General features: G+C 43.0%; 1 protein-coding gene across 1 annotated transcript in view; it reads right to left on the reverse strand.

The window, feature by feature from the left end:
- The window catches only part of VPS8 (vacuolar protein sorting 8 homolog (S. cerevisiae)), a 92,831-nt gene that overhangs the window by 13,379 nt on the left and 59,926 nt on the right, over positions 1-19,526 (reverse strand). Inside the window, exons 37-44 of the mRNA XM_009887385.1 lie at positions 19,158-19,204; positions 13,874-14,015; positions 13,092-13,181; positions 12,616-12,658; positions 11,748-11,851; positions 10,254-10,332; positions 8,731-8,813; positions 1,061-1,141 (exon numbers count right to left, since the gene is read on the reverse strand). Of these exons, the coding sequence (XP_009885687.1) occupies positions 1,061-1,141; positions 8,731-8,813; positions 10,254-10,332; positions 11,748-11,851; positions 12,616-12,658; positions 13,092-13,181; positions 13,874-14,015; positions 19,158-19,204 (669 nt within the window). The remainder of the gene's footprint in view (positions 1-1,060; positions 1,142-8,730; positions 8,814-10,253; positions 10,333-11,747; positions 11,852-12,615; positions 12,659-13,091; positions 13,182-13,873; positions 14,016-19,157; positions 19,205-19,526) is intronic.

The following is a 19,526-nucleotide window of genomic DNA, read 5'->3' on the forward strand; positions in this document are numbered from 1 at the left end:
CGCCCCGGTAAGCTACTGCTTATATCCTCCATTTAGTAGAAACATGCTGATAAAAATCAAAGCCCAAAGGCACTATCGCAATTAAAATACGAAAAAAACACTGAACTTCTCATCTGCTAGTTCTTCCCAACTGAGGTTTCCATTTGTCAAGAGCCAAAAGCAAAATACCCTTAGTTTTTTCAGCAAGAACAAGTGTCAGGCATAGGTGCTCTGGTCCGTCATCTATCAATGCTCTGTAGCAGCAACTCACAAGAAGCTGCAGAGTTTGCACCAGTGGTTCACATCTGGCCTAGTCCAGCTGTGACACGCAGCCTGTACCTGACGACTGCCAGACATTGACAGAGGACCTATGGTGCTCAGAGCAAACCTTTACCAAAAACCCAGAGATAATGTTTCTTTATGTCCAGCCCTCTACAGTAAAGTTATTTCCCTTTTTTTTTTTTTTTAATTGGATGCTGCTGCATGGAGGCCTGTGCAGTAGCTAGGGTGGTAGTGTCACAGGTAGGCAGAACAATGGGGGGGTGTTTGGAGGAAGACTATGCATTCTGTTTTGGGGAAAATGAGTTTTAGAAAACAGTTGGAGTTTAGAGACTGCCTGGGATTTGAGACTGGCCAGAGAAAGGCAGCAGTGAGATAAAGGTGAAATCTCATCCGGTGACAAAGTGGTCCAGCATCACCACTGGGAAGCGGCAAAACAGCCTAATTTAAAAAGCTCTTAAGATGGTGTAAAAAGACAAACCATATTGGGTTTGCGCCTTTGAATCCCTAACTGCAGGACGAGCTGGAGAAAAAGCGGATGTTTGTCCTTCCAGTACATTTAACATAAAACCGAACTACAGAGGTGTTCACACCACCATGTTCCTGCCAGTCCCTTCCCTTGCAATCTGTCTGTGAGCAATACAAACTCATTCCCCGTCCCCCAGTCACAAATACACATCCGTTGCATGTCCATTTACTTTGCCCTGCAGAGAGAAATAACAGATGAGAGAGTAGTAGGGTAGACAGCTAAAAGTAATCCCTGTATACAACAGTGGACAAGACAGAAAAGCGTGCAACTTACTTGTTCATAGTTAAAAGTGTCCAGCATTCCCAGGACAAGTCCTTGAATTTCTCCAAGTTTCCCTTTTCCATAAACTGGATCCTGTATGAAGAAATGCAAAGCTGCAGCTGAATCACAGGATATGACCATTCTGATTTTTTTTAATATTTTTTTTTCCTCCAGATTGGCATTGCAAACAGAAGTTACGTCTCCAGATTTAAAGATGCTGTACAGGCACAAGGACAGCAGAATAATCCTATGTATTGATAGGGAAATTGGTAATTAGCAAAACTGAGTAGATGACAAGATCAATACTAATTACTGTGCTTGTGTCAAAAGACTTTAAATGTGACCTTGGAAACTTCATTCAAGAGATGCAAAGAGCTGACTGGAGAGCGTATTTAGGAATGTTGAAGAAAACAGCAGAAAACACCCTGCAGCAACACAGGAGGTGTCAACCCCGTCTGTGCTGCCGCCTGACACCGACTGCTACAGGTGTCTGCTGGCCAGTGAGCTCCTGGGCTGCCTTCAGGGCTTGGCCCCACACTGCCAGCGTGCCTCTGCCCTGGTCAGAGGGTAATTCCCTCCTCAGTCTCTGGTGATCCACCGGTCACCCCCGAGCTCACTCACCACCCCGTCAGGCACAGGTTGAAAGCACACAGATCCAGCGGGCTGTGTAGCTGTGCAGCAGTATGCAGGAGTGCCAGGCAATCCTGGTCTCACATCCCAGATGACAGAACATCTAGGGAACAAGGGCCTGGGGCTCTTCTGTTGCTGCAGGGATGATTTCCACCTGCCCTGAGCAGCTTTATTTCCATATCCCAGCAGCACAAGTGAAGGGCTGTGGCACAAGTCATAGCCCTGGTGCATCTCAACCACCTTCCTTAGGCTTGCTCTAAACCAAACATCCCCTTCTGCTCCACAGCCACCCTGGCACCCCCTGAAGCATTGCTCGGTGCAGGACAGGAACCCTGGTCCAGGGTGCATCTCCCTGCTCTGGGGTGAGCTTAGCCAGGAGCCCTGTGGGAGCTGCTCTCCGTGACAGTGCACAGCCTCTCAACCAGGCAGATGCACAACCCACTGGAAGAGGGGAAAGACTTCTGCAACATCCTTCCCCATTGTACAAGAGACCGTATCAGGAAATACCTCTGCCCAACAACCAGCACCGTGAGAGTTTACCAACAACTCCTAGTGGCCACCAGCACTAGGGTCTCCTGGGCAGAACTGACCCTGAAAGATCTCTCCGTGCAGTTGCAGAGGTGCCCTGTCCCCTACCAACACGGCACCGCTTCCAACACGCACACGCCAAGAACACAGCTTCCTCCTACTTGCCTTTGCAGCAGCAGCAGACTAGAACGCACCACAGCGATATTTCACTAAAGACGACGCCCTGCAAGCTGTTGGCTAACCGGCTGGGTTCCACAGAATCACAGAATGGCTTAGGTTGGAAGGGACCTTGAAGATCATCGAGTTCCAACCCCCTGCCATGGCAGGGACACCTCCCACTAGACCCGGTTGCTCAAAGCTCTATCCAGTCTTTGTGTCTTTAACGCAAATGGGAAGCAAGGACGAGGGGTCAGGTTAGCAGCAGGATCTGCTACTGGCTGCTGCAGTGGTGTGACCCACAGCGTGCAGCCCGGCTTCAGTGCTGTCTCGGTGGCCTGCACAGCCTGGTCTGCAAAAGAGCAAAAGGGCGCCCTCCCCACCGCAAACTGGCACCAGCGAGGCACACATCTGCCTCTGATCAGGACAAGTCTATTCAGGAACGCCTCGAAAGAGGATCGGGGGAATTCATCTTTGCATAACACACAATTCTCTGAGGTTGACAGACAGTCATTGAATTGGACCTGGAAAAAAGCAGTTTGCCCTGCTGGGAGGCAGTGGAAGGATACTGGGGGAGGCCTGCTGGAAGCTGCGAGAAGCTGACCAGTGGAACGGACAAGACAGTGGCAAAAATAGACAGACTGGCAAGATTTGAAAAGGAAGCTAACCTAGAGACTAGAAAACCGATGGAGACAGTAGAAACAGGAACAGAAGGAGCTGGATGAACAAGCTCTGCATGAGATGAATGAGAAAATGAGTAGAAGCAAGGGTGATTCCATGCTGGGACTGAGCACGTGGGAGAGAAAGGAGAAAGCAAGAGTGAAAAAGCAAGTTGAGGAGGATGACTAAAGTAGCATGGAAGTTCCACTGCAAGATACCTGGAGAGATCACCAAAACAGCTATAGAAAGCAAGTATTGCGATTTCGGAACAAGTCTTCAGAGGAAACGTGCAGGCAGAAATGCCAAGGTTCAAGCCTAAATAAAACCAGCACTGAGTAACAGCACTTGAGTCAAAACCAGCTGTAGATTTGGAATATACAGAAGAGCTCGACATACTGCAGAGGCTACTTTTTTGCTAAGCGAACAGCACAGCTCAAACAACACTAAGTTTTCTTTCTGCATGCATAATTTAAAAGCAACACCACAGAAAGTACACTACACTGCGTCACCATATGAATTATGGAGGGCAACAAGGAACTTGGGACTTCCAATGCAGCATGTACATGATCCATAACATAGAGCAAGTTATTTTTGTATGCACCAGATACTTTTGTAAAGCACATATGGCCAAACAAACCCAAACAGGTAACTCCCAGACTGTACAGATGCCACCATTTACATACAGCAACTCTAACTTCCCAAGCTGCAAGTAGAGGCCTTCAAAGCAACTTGTTTCTTGTCTGGATAGAGACAGAGGAAGAAGAGGCGATATGAAGAAGAGAGAATAATAAAAGAGCCACCTACAGCTCTGCAGAGGAACGTGAGTCTGAGGGCCAACTTTCAGCTGCTCAGTTTTTCCTCAATCTATGCTTGATGATGTCAAAAAAATGGCAGGTAGGAAGAGAATGGACTTTTCTCCAAAGAGGAGCCCTGTGGTCTAGCAAAGCCTCATACTGAGCCTGGCACTCGAGTGCAAACGGTGGAGTTCCTGCTCCTTTCCTGCCTGCAGCCATGGGACAGTGCTGCCCAGGCCTGGGTGGCAGCCGTCCGCCTGCCTTGAGCGCCACATCCAGCGTAACTGCACTTTTCCAGCAAGTTAGAATGCTTTCTCCCAATTTGCTGGTTTCAGCCCCTGCAAAATTTACAGTCAGAGGAGCCTTGTGGGATCAATTACTTTTATGGAGGAATATGTTTCATTAATTCCACTTTATAAAATTCGCCTCAGTTTAGGATTTACGCATGCTCGCAATACACGGTACGGGATGGCACATTACTAACAGTCGGTTGCACCAAGCCAGGAACAGATCACAGCTTCGGTTTCCAGGCTGGTATTGCCCTGGGGACACAAAGCCAAACTCACTGCCCAGCGCTGCTACCAACAAACACATCAGGAGAAGCTGGCAGGTATCCAGATGCAAGCCAGAGGTGCTCACACAGCCTTTCAGCCAGTTCTGTCTCCTCCGTTTCCAATTTCTTCCTGGGTCCAGGAAATAGCACTTTCTTTGCTAACAGCACTCACAGAACTGCGCTAATAAAAGCACTCTGAACTCAGAAAATGCATTCCCTTGCAGCTTGTCCCATCTGCAAGGCGACAGAGCAACTATTGTACATAAAACTAATCCCAGCATTGACCTTCAGGACTGGAAAGAAAAACAACCAGGCACAGCCCTAAGCAGGGACGGAAAAAATTCAAGCAAAGGATTTTTGGATCTTTCTGCTTCCGCTCTGTAACAGATTTCGAGATTCCTTCTTCCCCACTTTGGGGTTCCTACAGGAAGATTTCAAATTTCTGGCTTCTCCAGTTCTCCATTTTGTAGGACGCATCAGCTGCATCTACTTACAAAACATTCATGAAGGATTACAGCTTTGTAAGGGAATTAACACTCAACCTTTCAGCCCTCTTCAGACAGCATTCACATCCTTAATGACATGGAACTTTTCTTAATGCTCAAGAGGATTCCCCTAGTATCTCTCCTAATATGGGTATTTCAGACTTCCTACTTAATAAGTAACTTTACAACGTTATTAAGGACGAGCAAGAACATAAATATATTAATCGCTATGTCATATGACTTCAATTATAAAAAGTTAAGTCAATACTCCATAACAGCCCGATGCCAGGAGCCTACCTATTTTCTGTGAAATCTGTGGAGTCTGGTCCCAGCCCTTTGCAAGGTGCCCTTTAGCAAAGCATTTTGGTTGCGGAGTTAACATTTGCATAAGGTATAATCTATCGGCAGTTAAGCCCAGAAGAGGAAGAAAAACAGTCCACTAAAATTGGAATACTCTAATTCCTTTTCAGAAAAGGCAAGATAATCTACCTCAGTTTATTGATGTCATCGACCTTACAAAAAATCCCTCCGTTAATTCCTGGGCAGCTGGTTCTACCTTCCGGACCTGCAGTTCCAGCGCATCTATGCTCCACCACCAAGGCTCGACCTCTGTTGGAAGAGCTTTTGAGGGCATTTTCAGACAAGCACCACTTATAATTCGGGGTTTCACAAAAATACTTTGAGGGCTTGGGAAAGGCTGTATGTTCTCCGGGGCCCAGAAGAGCTGGTTTAAGAGTTTTCTTACGGCCACGGTTAAAGTGGCACATCAATAACATTTTGTAGGAGGCCCTACATACTGCTGAGACAGAAATAAAAAGTTTTCCATGGCTAAGAGGACAAGCCCAGAGATGCACAGAACTGTTTGGCACCAGGGTTTAGAATTTTACATGGCTTCAAAGAGCAACGACACAGCTTTGCGAAAGGAATACCCACCCAGGGCTAACAAAATAGAGATCTTTCTAGCTGAGGAAGCTGTTAAGACAGAGTGTTCTGGGGAAGCACCATGCATGCATGCCATGTTGTGATTCTTCCCTCCGGGGCACTTAAATGGCATTCCCAGATAATCCAAGGAAGCAGACGACAGCTCACACTACACAGGGAGGCAAAAAATCCAGCGCTCCTTGCTAACACAGGGCGTGTTTCTTCCCTGATCCCAAATGTGGCAAGGGTTCCGAACCCCTGAACATTTGAGCTGGGCACCCAAAGACATGGCCACCATTCCCAACATCATCTTCCCAGCTGATTTCAAAGCAACGTTCTTCCGAGGGCCAAGCTGCACACCGAAATAAAACCCAGAGAAAATCTCCCACAGGCATCCAGTGCAAGCCCTCAAGCAATAGTTTAATACAACACAGCTACAAACGCACAAGCAGAATTGACCTAGAGCAATGCAATCCCAGAAATTCAGAAATAACAGTCAGTGTGAACACATTGCGAATGGAAACGTGTGGTTTTAAGCACAAGAGCAAAGGGTTAAAATAATGGTGTGTCTTGGTAACAAAGGACACCGTTCCCAGCTGCAAAGCTGAGGAGGGTCTCAAGCACTGAAGGCAGCAGACTGATAAGAGCTCAGACAAGTTATCACTGGTTGACCCCATGTCCTAACGTGAGGAGGATGCCAAGTTTGCAGAAGATCACACGCCATTTCTCTGTTAGCCCAACAGGAGAACAGACCACAGACATGTATTTCAAATCTGGGTTCCAAACAAGGGAAAACAAAACATACAGCAATCTGGCCTATGATTTACAGAAGCTTAAGTGAGATTCAGAAGCAAAAATCCACCTTATAACAGCCAGCAGCTTCTAAAGGATGTAACTAAGCCGTCCAAAAGTAAGCTGTCAGCATCTATCAGAGGAACCCCAGAGATGCCGCGAGGGGCTGACACCCTCTCTGCTGCACACAGGTGATCTAGGTCACATCACTCACTGCCATACATCTTTGGTGTTGGCAAATACCTGAGTGTGACTGAGTGAATGAAATCTATAAAAGAATGAGTGTTAAGATGCAAAGTCAACTTGTTTTGAGATCCTGTAAATAAATACCACCTTCCCTTCCATAGGATCTTCTACTGAGTTTTAAAACACTATTTTCCCTACAAAAAAACCTACACCTGTAGCTACAAGGTACCAATTACTACTCCTATTTTATGAAGTTCTGATACTAATGTTCTTTACCTGGAATTCAGTCCTTCTCTCTGAATGCATTTCAAGAAGTTATCTCTCCCCATTATTTTGCTGTAGTTGTAGAACAACATCTGCCTCTTTAAATCTCTATTTTGTCAGACTGAATTTGTAAGGCTGACCAGGAAAATGGAATGATCAGGAGCAATTTCCCCCGGCCTCCAAACCCAGTGGCCAGAGTTGCATATGCTTTAAATAATGCCTCACACATTTCTGTCCCTAGTAATAGTACTTCGTCTGATGCACCGTAAGCATCCCATTATCCTTTGCAATAGTACCATCACACCAACCGCTTCCCTGTACAACTGACAAATACATTTCACTCATCTGTTGCCTCCAGGACATGAATGCCAGCCTCTAGAAAAGGGTTTTTCTATTTCTGCTAAAAGAGTCTATAAGAATAGAAAAGGAATGAAACATTTGACGACCGCAGACAAGAATTTCTAGTCTTCCCAAGGGAGAACAGGATCTTCCCCCACATGATAACACCTCCCAGCTGCTTTATCTTCACCCTGGTCACTGGTTTGCCTCTCGCCCCATTCTGGCAATTCTCAACATAACCAGGAAAGCCTCCCTGTCAGCCTCCCCACTTACTCATTCACACCTTCTGTATCCTTTCCTACCTGCATTAAACATCAAACAAAGCTCAATAGGAAACTGTATTAACACCCCAGCTAAAACTAGACAAAATAAGTTATTGAAGAGGCATTAAGTTTGCTTGACACTTTCTACCTTTGATAAAACCATATTCCATTTGATCATGCTTGCTATCTGCTCTCTTGCAACATTTCTCAGTCTTTAATTATGATTTTTTTCCAAAATTCAAGGTTGTGCATAATACTAAGATCAAACTAATGATTGCTAGAGGCATGCGTTCACCCTGTGAAGCCCATAAGCCCTTTTCTACATTTTCTTCTCTCATCTGGAATAGAAACCCTGAAGAGTAATTCAGCACTTTCTCAACCCCTCAGTCATTCCACTCCACAACGCAGGCAATTTCTCTCATTCATTTTCTGCATTTCTCAAGGTTTGCTCTTAAATCCCAACCTCATCTTTCATCTATTTTGCAAATTAACAAATCATATCTGCTTGTGATCACTCAGCCCAAGATCCCGTTACAAATCATATCTCCTTGTGATGACTCAGCCCAAGATCCCATTTTGAAATCAGCTCTTCTACAAGATGTTTGCTGCTCAGTAACACACATCTCTAAAATAATACATTGCACCATGAACCAAAATGGCCCAGTCTTGATCTCTTTCTCCAAAGCCTACAAACTTTGCGTTAGAGTTTTCATAACTGTCCATCCCAGAGCCTTAACTAAATGGCTTGCAACAAATTTCGTTCCAAGTTTTGAGAAATTCATAGTTGCTTTGCTGCTAAAACCAAGTTTCAGTTCAAAGTAATTGCAACCTTTGAGATAGGATTTTATTTGGTTTGCAGAAATTACCTCAATTATCTTCTCACAGGTCAACGTGCTCCTACGTGTCTCCTCAGAGCATCAAGTCTTCCAGGTCATTCATTCTATCAGCTTTTCCAACTTGTATCTCACCAAGTGAGCTTTTCATGAAATACTTTGAGCCAGACAATTAGCTAATCTGATCTTTAACGACATGGAAATTACGGTTGTGTTTGGCTCTTCCCAATAACTGAGTGGCACAGCTTGATAAAAGCTTCTTCTCTTCAGAAACTCACCTGTAGAATTCTCTGCAGGATTGAAGGAAGAGCGATAAATGCAGCCATGTTGTTCAGCACTTGCATTGTCAAACTCTTCAAAGCTGAAATATCAAACATAACAGCCACCAGCAGTTCATTAGGATTGAGGGAGTACAGAGAGATCAGTCTTTCAGATTAAGAGAGTTTTGTTTCAGTTCGTCGTTTCTAGTTTGAAAAATGGTTTTTTATATTTATTTCTTCTACACATTTTGTACTAAGCACATGCAGCTTTTTGTATCAGAAAGCATATTTAAAAGTTTTCGATATCACCATGCCTCTCTGTTCCCCTCCCACACCCAACCTACAGTAAATGTTCATATTTTGAGACTTACTTTGTAGCATTGTCATTCACTTTTCCTGCTGCTACCAAAACCCACTTTGGATGCCTTATCCATGGTATAGTCCCACAGACTCCAAAACTTCCTAGCATTAACCTTTGCATGAAACTTGTTCTTCAGTCCCCAGTTCCCCAAAGTAAGAGCCAATATAGTGATATGCACGGACCCAGCAATTCAGATTCTTTGTGGGGATAATTAGCTAGTTTGGGAAGTGTGCATGTTAGTAATGAAAACAAAATAGATATGCAGGATCCCAGTGTATTATCCTCTCATCATTTCTGATATCGCTTCAGATGATTACTTTCCTGCAGGCATTAGCTCCCCAAAATGGATAATCTGGGGAACATTATGAATTTAGAGGAAAAGATGAGTTGAGGGAAGAGAGGTGATTTATATTTTTGGGTTACTGATCCCTGCAAGACAATCCTCAGGAGTCCAGATATAGCTAATAGTCACTGGAAGGAAAGAAAGGAAAAGGAAAGAGGAAGGATGATCACCACCACGCTTACTTGTAATATGTTGCGATCCTTAACCATGCACAACTACAATTACTATGGAGCACAAGGCTGGAACGTACCAGAAGACATTATTCTGTCCCAAGCGCCTTTTTAACTAGCCTTAAGTCTCCCATAAAGGGAGGCTTTTCAAGATGTGCTGCTGCCACCCACAACAGATTCAGGGCACTAGAACTGAAGTAGAGAATTCAGCTGGTGTGTTCAAGTTCTACGGACTTTATATCCTATAGACAAGTGCAGGGATAAGCATACAGAAGGCTAGGTAGGCATGGAAGATGACAGTGTATTATGTCAGAAGTTCCCAAAGTGCAGGCTGAAACCTACTTTAAACCTAGAAAGCCTTTGTACACACCGTGCACCTTGACTTTTTTTATAGAGACAATCCTCAGTGGAACCACCTTACGAGCGGAGCACGTGGTAGACTTCCTATTCCACTCAGGACTTAAAAAAAAGTACCTGACAGCTGCAGCCTACCAAACACCCAACCTGAGCTCAGTCTGACAGCCACTGCAGTTCACATCCACTGCAGAAGCAGCGAATTTAGGAACTGAGTAACAAAACTGCTTTTATTCTATTCATTCAGTAGAGGAGGAGAGACAGCACAAAGACTTTTATTAATATTTGGGGTCACAAAGGCCAAAATACTTACATTCAGAGTATTGACACTGTGAAGAACCAGATAATTTCTGTGGGGACATCATGGCCTCCAGCAGGGGAAACCAGAGGGCCTGAAATAAATGAATGTGAGGGAAAAAAAAAAACAGTAAGAACACAGCAGTACTAAAAATGAGCTGTGACCAGTGTCGGAGTCCACTTCCAAAGACTCACTTCCACATTCCGAAGAACAGAACTACATTTCTCATGAGTGCAATGGAACAGAACTGAAACACGTTAAAATAACCTCAGAGCACAGCACTTCGGGATCTGCGCTCAGTCTAGATTGCTCGTATCTTAGACTACTATTTCACTGGGGTCTGCGCACAGAAGACCTTGGGCTCCTGTTGCTCCCTCTTCTCCATTCTCACCTGTTTCTCTACTGGAATTGTAACAACGTAAGAAATATACTTCTGCTTCATTCAGTCCCCAACTACTTCTCCACATGAGATGCAAACTGTCCAGTGCAGAGGCTGCCTACGTAACAGGTAGCACAGTAAACGCATCCCAGCTGGAAAGGGGCATCTAAATTCTCCAGCCGCATACAGGAGTTGTGAAAATTCACAGAACACTGTACTGGTGACCAGCGTCAAATCTTACTTGGGCATCAACAAAAAAATTCCAGCAAGTGGAACAGGGCCCATATTGAGAGCAAACACTAACCCAAATCTATCCAATTAGGCAGGGCAGGCCGAAAGCACTCGGGGTGTGCACGCAGACACCTCTTCAGTAAAATACAGCAGCTATCTCTTGCACAGTAAGATAATTTAAGAGAAGAAACCAAGCAGGTCACCTCATACACTGGACAGCACTCAGAAGAAATTACAGAATTCTTGACTTCCAGACATGCCATGTCTTCAGACACGGGAACAAAGTTCTCAGTTTTGAGTTCAGTTACGCAAGTTACATGTAATCTTAGGAGTAAAGATGCCTTCTATGTCACTGACGTTAGGAAGTAGAAATGCAACCTCAGTAGAAGGAGACAGACAAACCCAGTTCTCTCTGCAAGAGCTCAAACAAGCTGTGTTGTCTCCACCCCTCAAAAAGCAGGCTGACATTAAATTCAGGATTTGTGAACGTATTCAGAACAGCAATATTCTGCAGCTGCAGTGACAGCAGCATCAGCTTTGTGCCACCATACAGTTGGCTCGAATCTTACTGTGCCTTCCTTAGTGTCCGATTGACATTCAAGCCAAAATTTCAACTGGAGCTAAAAATGGGGGAAAGGATGTTGTCTCATCTGCTTCTCAACTGCTGATTTGCACTTTATTTTGTGCTTCACCCTTACAAGTGAGGATTTCTCTCTTGTGGGTCTAAAACCCAAACCACTGCAAGAATAACACATGGCAGAGGACAACAATGACTGCTTGAGACATATCAATATCCAATAGGTGGGGAAAAGAAGCACCATGTGAAGAGACAGTTTCCCGAGATGCAGAGGCCTTTGTTGATTTTAGTGACACTTTTTTTTTTTTATTACCTTCCTTACCTCTCGCTGTTGCTGGTCTAAGTTGTGGGAATTTCTCTGGCAAAGGGCAATTGTTTTCATTAAGGTATCTTCAATGTTTTCTAGCAAGGGGGGTTCAGCTGAGCCTGTTTTGGGGGGAAAAAACAAATTGCAATTATTAAAAAAACCTGTTAGATATGTTAACTCCCAATCATTCTGCAAAATAAAATCACACTGTTCCTCTGAAGTCTGTTCACTACAGTAAGCAACTACATTATAAAGACAGGTCCTGATTTTCGGCACTTTTCCTGAATAGCACAATAAATCAGGCACATAAAACATTTCACATAATCGAATAAGGAAGATCTTAGCTGTGGTTTAGGATGCAATTAAGTAACAAATATGGTCAGTGCATTTAATTAGGTGCCCCTGAGCCCTTGGGCTAGTGAAAAGTGCACTTGTGCATATACTTATTTTCTATAGGCAGAACATTCTTACTTCTCTGAGAAGTTTTCTTCAAAAACATCTCTCGTCACTGTTCACACATAATGCCTGCTAAAGCTCAGTACTGAGTTTGAATGAATTCTAACCCAGGAACCGTGTCTGGTAAGGCAGTAAGAGTACCAGTCACAATCAGTAAAGCTAACAGGGCAGATAACCACACACACACACACACAAAACCATCCATCACAGCTTGTTCCAGATCTCTAGCAAGATCAGAGTAACAGAGTAAGGAAGTGTCAGCAGAATAACTACCACAGCCATGTGAATATAAGTTTAAAAAATGTCACTGTAACACCTAGAAACCCGAAATAGGATCTCATTATGCCAGGTGCCAGGCATATGCACTTTACATTTTTGTGTTTATCTCTTTTTAATAGAAAATGAGATTTAACTTCATAACTCTTACTTTCATCATCTTGCGTAAGCATCAGCAACTTGCTCTGCAATCGCTGAAACAGAAGAGAGAACTCAGAATAGCAAAATTGCAGAATCTCAATAGAAGTGTTTCTAAAAGATATGGTTACAAAGGCTGACTCTCATTTTCTTCCCCAGTATGACTAACATAGCATAAATGCCTTTTGCAATATGGAAAGGAAAACAGGAGCTGAAAGATGATTTTTGATTAAGAAAAACAAATTTGAGCACCTATTATCTACTAGATGTTTGAAGACATGCCAGAAAAATATACTGATCTGCTGAGTCTGCAAGACAACTCAACATGCTGTTATTTGACAGAAGGTAAATGTTTCCACGGATTCTAGTAGGAAACAAATTCAGAAGCAAAGACAATATCAAACCTAAACATAGACCATCATGCTGATGGCATATCATGCCATGCTGGCGTAGTGAAAACGCCGCAATCAGGATTTCAGTGTCCCGTACCTCAAGCATAACCAGAAAGGCACCATGGATGTCTCCCTTCTTCTCCAGTAAATATGAAGAAGCTTCATGGAGCTGATGTTTCTGGGTTATCTGAGTTAAAAGAAAAAAAAAAAAAAAAAAGGTAAATGTCTATCTTAAGAAATCTGCCAGTGTTTATTTACTCCACAAGACAATGACAACCAGATGGTGAGGGAGGACTGTGTCTCCATGTGTTCACAGGCACGTTACCCAGCCTGAGCAGCGCTCCTGCTTCTCCCCCCCACCAGCTACGCTGCTTTTATTTCTCAGCTTGCACTATTGCCACCACCAGCATTAAATTTTTTTTTTTTTTTAAATGTATCTATAAATCAAGATTAAGGACAGATTATCGTTAAAATTTTCATACAGGGAAGAAATAGTCGCTCTCCCAGCACTAGTTAAATTTTGGCAGCGTTGCTTTCCAAAAACCCCAGGCCTCTGATTTCATATACCTTCAACATATTAATCAACAGTAACACTGCCAGTCTCTATTCTGCAGTTATTCAGTAGCTTCAGAGCACTAAAGGCTTTTTTTCTTATTAGCCCCGAGACTAAATTCAGAATCAGTATATTAAATATAGCTAACTATGCTGCAGGAAAGCAGTTTAGCAGCTCGAGGGGACAAACAGTGTTAAAAATGGATTGGAAGAGTATCCAGGAACTAATCCACAACCTAGGCTGAAGTACTACGACAGTATTTTAAAGAGGCAGGAGCTGATCTGAATGCTTCATCTAGCCCTCGTCCTTATACCTGTCTTTCCTACCTGGATGGTTTCTTCCAGTCTGCAGTATTCCAGAACTTTAAGTGTCTCCAAAACCTGGTCCGGGCTGTACTGACACAGCAGCTCAATGAACTGCTCTGTGATGCAGGGTGGTAAGTGTAACAGGTCTTGGTTAATGCCTTCTCTGGAATGAAAAAAGGCACAGAAGACTCAAGTCAAATTCTAGCCCAGAAATTTGGACGGAAAAAGTTTCTTATTCAATTGTGTATCGCCTTTTATCTGTAATACAGAAGTTAAAAGTCTGGTTTTAAGAGAAAAATCATGCTGTTTCTACCAGTTACTGGGTCTAGAGGTCTGTTAGGAGGCATTTCATTTGTTCCACAACATATTCTACTGATGCCTCAGGATAAATTAGCCTATCAAAGACCTCTGTGAAGAAAGATACTGTAACAGACACATCTTCAGCAAATCTTTGGCAAAGAGGCACAAAGAACTCACCTAATTTCTTCAATGAAACCTTATGGTCTCTGAGTGGTCTTTTTAGATGCCGATTGCCTATTTGTCCTATAGACCTTCTCTGCATGCGTTTGAAGAAATATTTTGTTGTTTTTTACTTATTGTGCCTGAAATTCTTCTTTGGCTTCCTTTATCACATTTTAATGTTTCATCTGCTAGAATACGACCCTTTTAACTACCTCATTGAGATACAAACTCACGCTTCTTTTAGGGAAACATCCCCATTTTTATTTCCTCTTCTCAGACAGAGCAACACTGTTGAATTGAGTTTTGCTGTTGCAGAGGCAATAATTCTGTGCACTTTATGCTCATTGGTAGAACAGATTGCCAACTCTAAGGTTTTTGAACCGGACTCTGCGTATTGTTCAGCCAAAGGCTTCATTCTTGCTCAAGGGTTTTGCAACCAGCTGCACTGCAGAAGCATATTCAGCTGGAACTAAAGACAGCTGCCTCATCTCCCAGCACGGGACCTGCTCAATCAACACAGGTAGGTGAAGTCTCCAAACTCTGCTGTGCTTCCCACCCTTGTTATCTCCCTGACCTCCTCTGATCGGGCACGAGCAACACAGCCACGCTGGGCAGGCACTCAGCAGTGCACACCGGGCCCTCTTCTCTTCTGGGCAGGGCCTGAGCCATCCAGGAGGCCAAACTAGGGCTTCCCTTCTGATTCTAGCCCAGGTAATTCCTGCAGGTGAAGCTCAGAGTGCAATCAAACTAATTTAATAAAGACATCCCTGTAAAAAGGGTTTCTCCAATTGCTTTCCAGCAGCAGCTGCTGGCACCGCAGTGGTTTGTGCAGTGGCCATTTTCTAATCCCTTGGCTTATTTTTATCATATTTTCCCCCAACGTGGGGGAACCAAAACAGAACAGAATTGCATGCAGTGCCCATGACTGTCCCTGTGTCCTGACTGTTTTCTACTGATCTTGTTTTTAAAAAGAGCAACACGAAGCAAGAGACTTCAAAGAGTTAGGATGGAAAGGATGATGCTTTCCTAGAAATAGAGATAGGACCTGCAACGCTTCAAAATGAACAGCAGTTCACCACCACTGTAGGTTAAACTTCACGTGGCAGTTCTAGGATTGATGCGTCATGCAGAGAAACAGCAGTTGATCCTGGCTAGGAAAGAGGGTTCTTAAACCTGTTCTGAAGCTCCTACTAGGAAAGAAAACAGATCAAGGTATGGATTTAGTTTTGTTACCTTTCTGAACAGAAATTCCTAAGCAGGGGAAGATGTGTTGATGTGCAAACCCTACAACCATGGGATGGAAAAGGTTTGATATACCATATGAGCCTGTAATTCCTGGGAACTACAGGAGCTGACAGGATTATTATCATCCAAGAAAGGCAAGGGGAACGCTGTGCCCCTAGCAAGCCAAAAGAAGCCTACTGTGATTACAATGTCAATCACTTGATTATAAATTATATTTGCCCAGAAATGAAAGCCTCACACAGGTACTGATCAGTGTCCAAAGTATGCACACAGTTGTACAAAAACTGGTATCCCAGCTATTGTGTTCTGACACCAAGAGTGGACTCTTGAAGGACAAAACAAGAAGCCTCCTGCATTCACCATCCCCTCCTCCCACAACACACACCCTATAAACTCCCCCAGGGCCTGTACGGGACTGAGTCTTCTATTCTTTTTGCAACTAGACTAAAATGAAGAAGCGCTTTCTAGCTGAAGTGATCTGCGTCTACCAAAATGGGAAAAATGGCAAGTCATATGTTTTTAGTATAGGAGGACAAACTCCTGGTCTGGAAATAACTCTGGCGTGGTTGTATTGAAGATGAATTGATCTCACACTGAGCTGAGCAGGACCTGCAAGTCTCGAGACTGTTGCTTAGCTTTTAACATTATCAAAGTCCAGCTTTCTTTCCATTCTCTCTTATCTGCGTGTCTTAAGTGAAATGGTTGAGGAAAAGGTTGGCTTGTTCACGAAGTCATGAATACTTTTCGTGACTAATTTTGGACTTGACGATCTTAAAGGTCCCTTCCAACCTCAGCAATTCTACTAGGTGCCAAACATCTTCCCTGCCATACTCTATGCAGTCTTTCCTAAAAGGACGAGATAATCACCGGTTTCTCACAAAACCTGGCACAAGTGAGCCTTGCGAGCGTCACAGATATCCAGGCAGTGAGGAGAGCCATTGTAACAGAACCTAAAAGTTTAGGTATCTATTAATATATTTATAGACTGGGAGCACTGTATTGCTAAATAAGTTAGTATTGTTGGTATAATACACAAACACATGCTGCAAACAGACCGAGATAATCACCGGTTTCTCACAAAACCTGGCACAAGTGAGCCTTGCGAGCGTCACAGATATCCAGGCAGTGAGGAGAGCCATTGTAACAGAACCTAAAAGTTTAGGTATCTATTAATATATTTATAGACTGGGAGCACTGTATTGCTAAATAAGTTAGTATTGTTGGTATAATACACAAACACATGCTGCAAACAGACACATTTAACTGCGATGTTTTTTTTTAGAGGAAAAAAACTTCGGAGTTTAAAATGAGAATGTAGCAAAGGCTGTGATTAATGAGCTGAGCAATACACGCTATGTTCTCCGTTTTCTGTGGCTGCTTATAAGATACAAACATACGGACATTTGGTTTTAATTTCCCCAGGCAATTTCTGTTAACCCTGTTTCCTCCCTTCCCCCTTTTACCTCCTTCAAAATAAATCTCTAGCTAAATTAAATGGGCCAAATTAATCCCTAATGCAATTCCACCAACTAGGATAGTTATACTAGCATGATGAGGCTTGTCCCCATACGATCAAGCAATCATTCGTATTCACGACATTAAAAGCTCATTTACTGCTCTAAGAGTCCTTATTTTAATAAGAATTTTGCTTAAAAAAAGTATATAAACATTTAGATTGGCTGAAAAGAGACAGATGTTTTCAGAAGAACCTAATCACTATTTTATGTATAGATATACTACAAAGTATAGGTATATCTGCAGATGAGGTCCTGCACAGCAAGGTTTCTCCCTCCTTCCCCACCTCCCTCAGAATATAATTCAGCTCATTTCGCTCCGTCTTCGAAGCAGGTGACCTCGCAGCACTGAAACCAGACCACAGGACTTTGAGTGTTATTAAAAAAACTGGGATCTCTACAGAACACTTCTTACTGACAAGATAGTTTATTAACAGTAGGTTAAACCTTGGACTTGCAGACCTTCTGCTTTACGGTCAGTCACTAGCACGTGTGAATCCAGACTGTTTAGGAGTATTTTGTTCATTTTTCTGCATAACTGTCTCAACTTATCTTTGGCTTATTGAGTATTCTGGCAACAACAATCCACTCAGTACTCAGTTTATCTCCATTACTTGGGATGCTGAACATCTTACTGCAGAGAGTGAGCAGATTTGGGAACACAGAGGGGAAAAGGAACTGTTCATGAGCTTTCCGAAGGGACACTCGGCACAATGGGACAAGCCACAGGGCCTCATGCTCCTTGCCGAACAGCAGCCTTGGAGAGAAAAGCAGCCATCTTTTGAAAGGTCAGATACAGAAGGTTGCTTCCTATTGCTGGTTTGAACACGTCATGCGTTGCTTTTGATTAGAAGATAAATACAGGAGGAATAGTTGTGTTTAGCTCTAATTGTGGTAGAGCTAAATTAGATACATTTATTACTCCGAGATTATGAAATTAAAATCCAGGTTAATTACCACCTTCATGGGGTCTCACTTGCTGCAAGTGGCACCACAGCACAAAGAAAGTCCTACTTAACATCCAGTTGGGCATCATTTTTGCTTAACTATTCAATTTAAAAAAAAAAAATATTCATTTATTAACTAAATCTAATTTCTCGTCTATAAAACCCAACCAAGATATTTTCTTGGCGAAATACTGATTGTATGTTGACTTCTAAGACATAAAATAGCCGTGGAAGTTCACACCTTCCATAGAAACGTTGCTGTAAAATTCAGGGGGAAAAAAAAGGACGTTTTGTTTATTATTATTTTTAATTTACATCCCAACAAAATCCAGAGTGATTAATTCCAGATTCTTGCTTCCAAAGCATGCTTTTTATACAACTTCAACAAGAACTGAAACGTTGACACTTGAATTTAGATAATATTACCTTTTCCTACTCCTCCTTCTCCCTCATAAAGCACAATTAATTTGTAGCTAATTGACAAAACAAGATCTTGCCTTAAATTGCATTAACAATTGCTTGAAGGCAACTGGAGCTGTGCATATATAAACGTCTTACAAATTAAATAAATAAAAGTCTTGTAGCATTTGAAACCGATTCAACAGAAAGAGAACACTCAGTGCTGAAATACTGAAAAGAACAGGAGCAGATGGAGCAAGCAAGTAGTTAAAGAGTTTGCCGTGAAATACAGCAGCGATTCTGAAATAAGACAGAAATGAAAATGCCGACAGCCCCAAACGCTTTTCTGTTTATGTTAAACTTTGGTTTAACATAAACACCTTGGTCAAGTAATGAATCGGTGGGTCGAGAACACAAACTCCATCACAGGGTAACCACTTCACAGCCTTCTCAAAGAAGCTCTTACAGCAGTGCTCAAACTCCCACCAGTGCGGGGGAGGCGTCACATTGCACGTACTGGAACCAACACCACTTCCCAGCTGGGAAACCAGCATGGGCTCTGCCAAAGGACACTCCCAACAACACTTATTTCTGTGCAATTCTTCTCAACTCTGTATGGTTTGAAGAACGAGTTACCTTTTCCAAGCCCTAAACTCAGCTGTAGGCTGTGTTTAGGAATTTATTTTAATGCATGTTTTCAAGCTCTAGTTTGTGAATGGCCTAATTTTTTTTACATACCTTGGATCAAGGAGACTCCGCAGAAACTGGAAGATTAAAAACTGGTCCTGTACAACAGGAGGAGACAGAGTATTACTATTTTAAATAACGTGCTATAAACCAGTGATGCCTGAACTATATCCATGGGAGAAAATACGTGGCTGGTGCCTGCTGAAGAAGTTGGTTTAGTCATTTGTCTTGTGTAAATACTCAGAGGATATGTTTGCTGATATCCTGGTTCAGTAACTTTACTTTTTAGCTGGGCCTAAACCACGACAGCTGACAACAGCTCTGTCTGATCTCCGAGTTCAAGCCCTACTGAACTCCAAACTGAAAACTGCGTTACCAAGTGATGCAACCAGCACCTCAGAGATCATACATTTTTATGGC

The sequence above is a fragment of the Charadrius vociferus genome, unplaced genomic scaffold (assembly GCF_000708025.1).
Source record: "Charadrius vociferus isolate BGI_N301 unplaced genomic scaffold, ASM70802v2 scaffold406, whole genome shotgun sequence".
NCBI classification, from domain to species: domain Eukaryota; kingdom Metazoa; phylum Chordata; class Aves; order Charadriiformes; family Charadriidae; genus Charadrius; species Charadrius vociferus.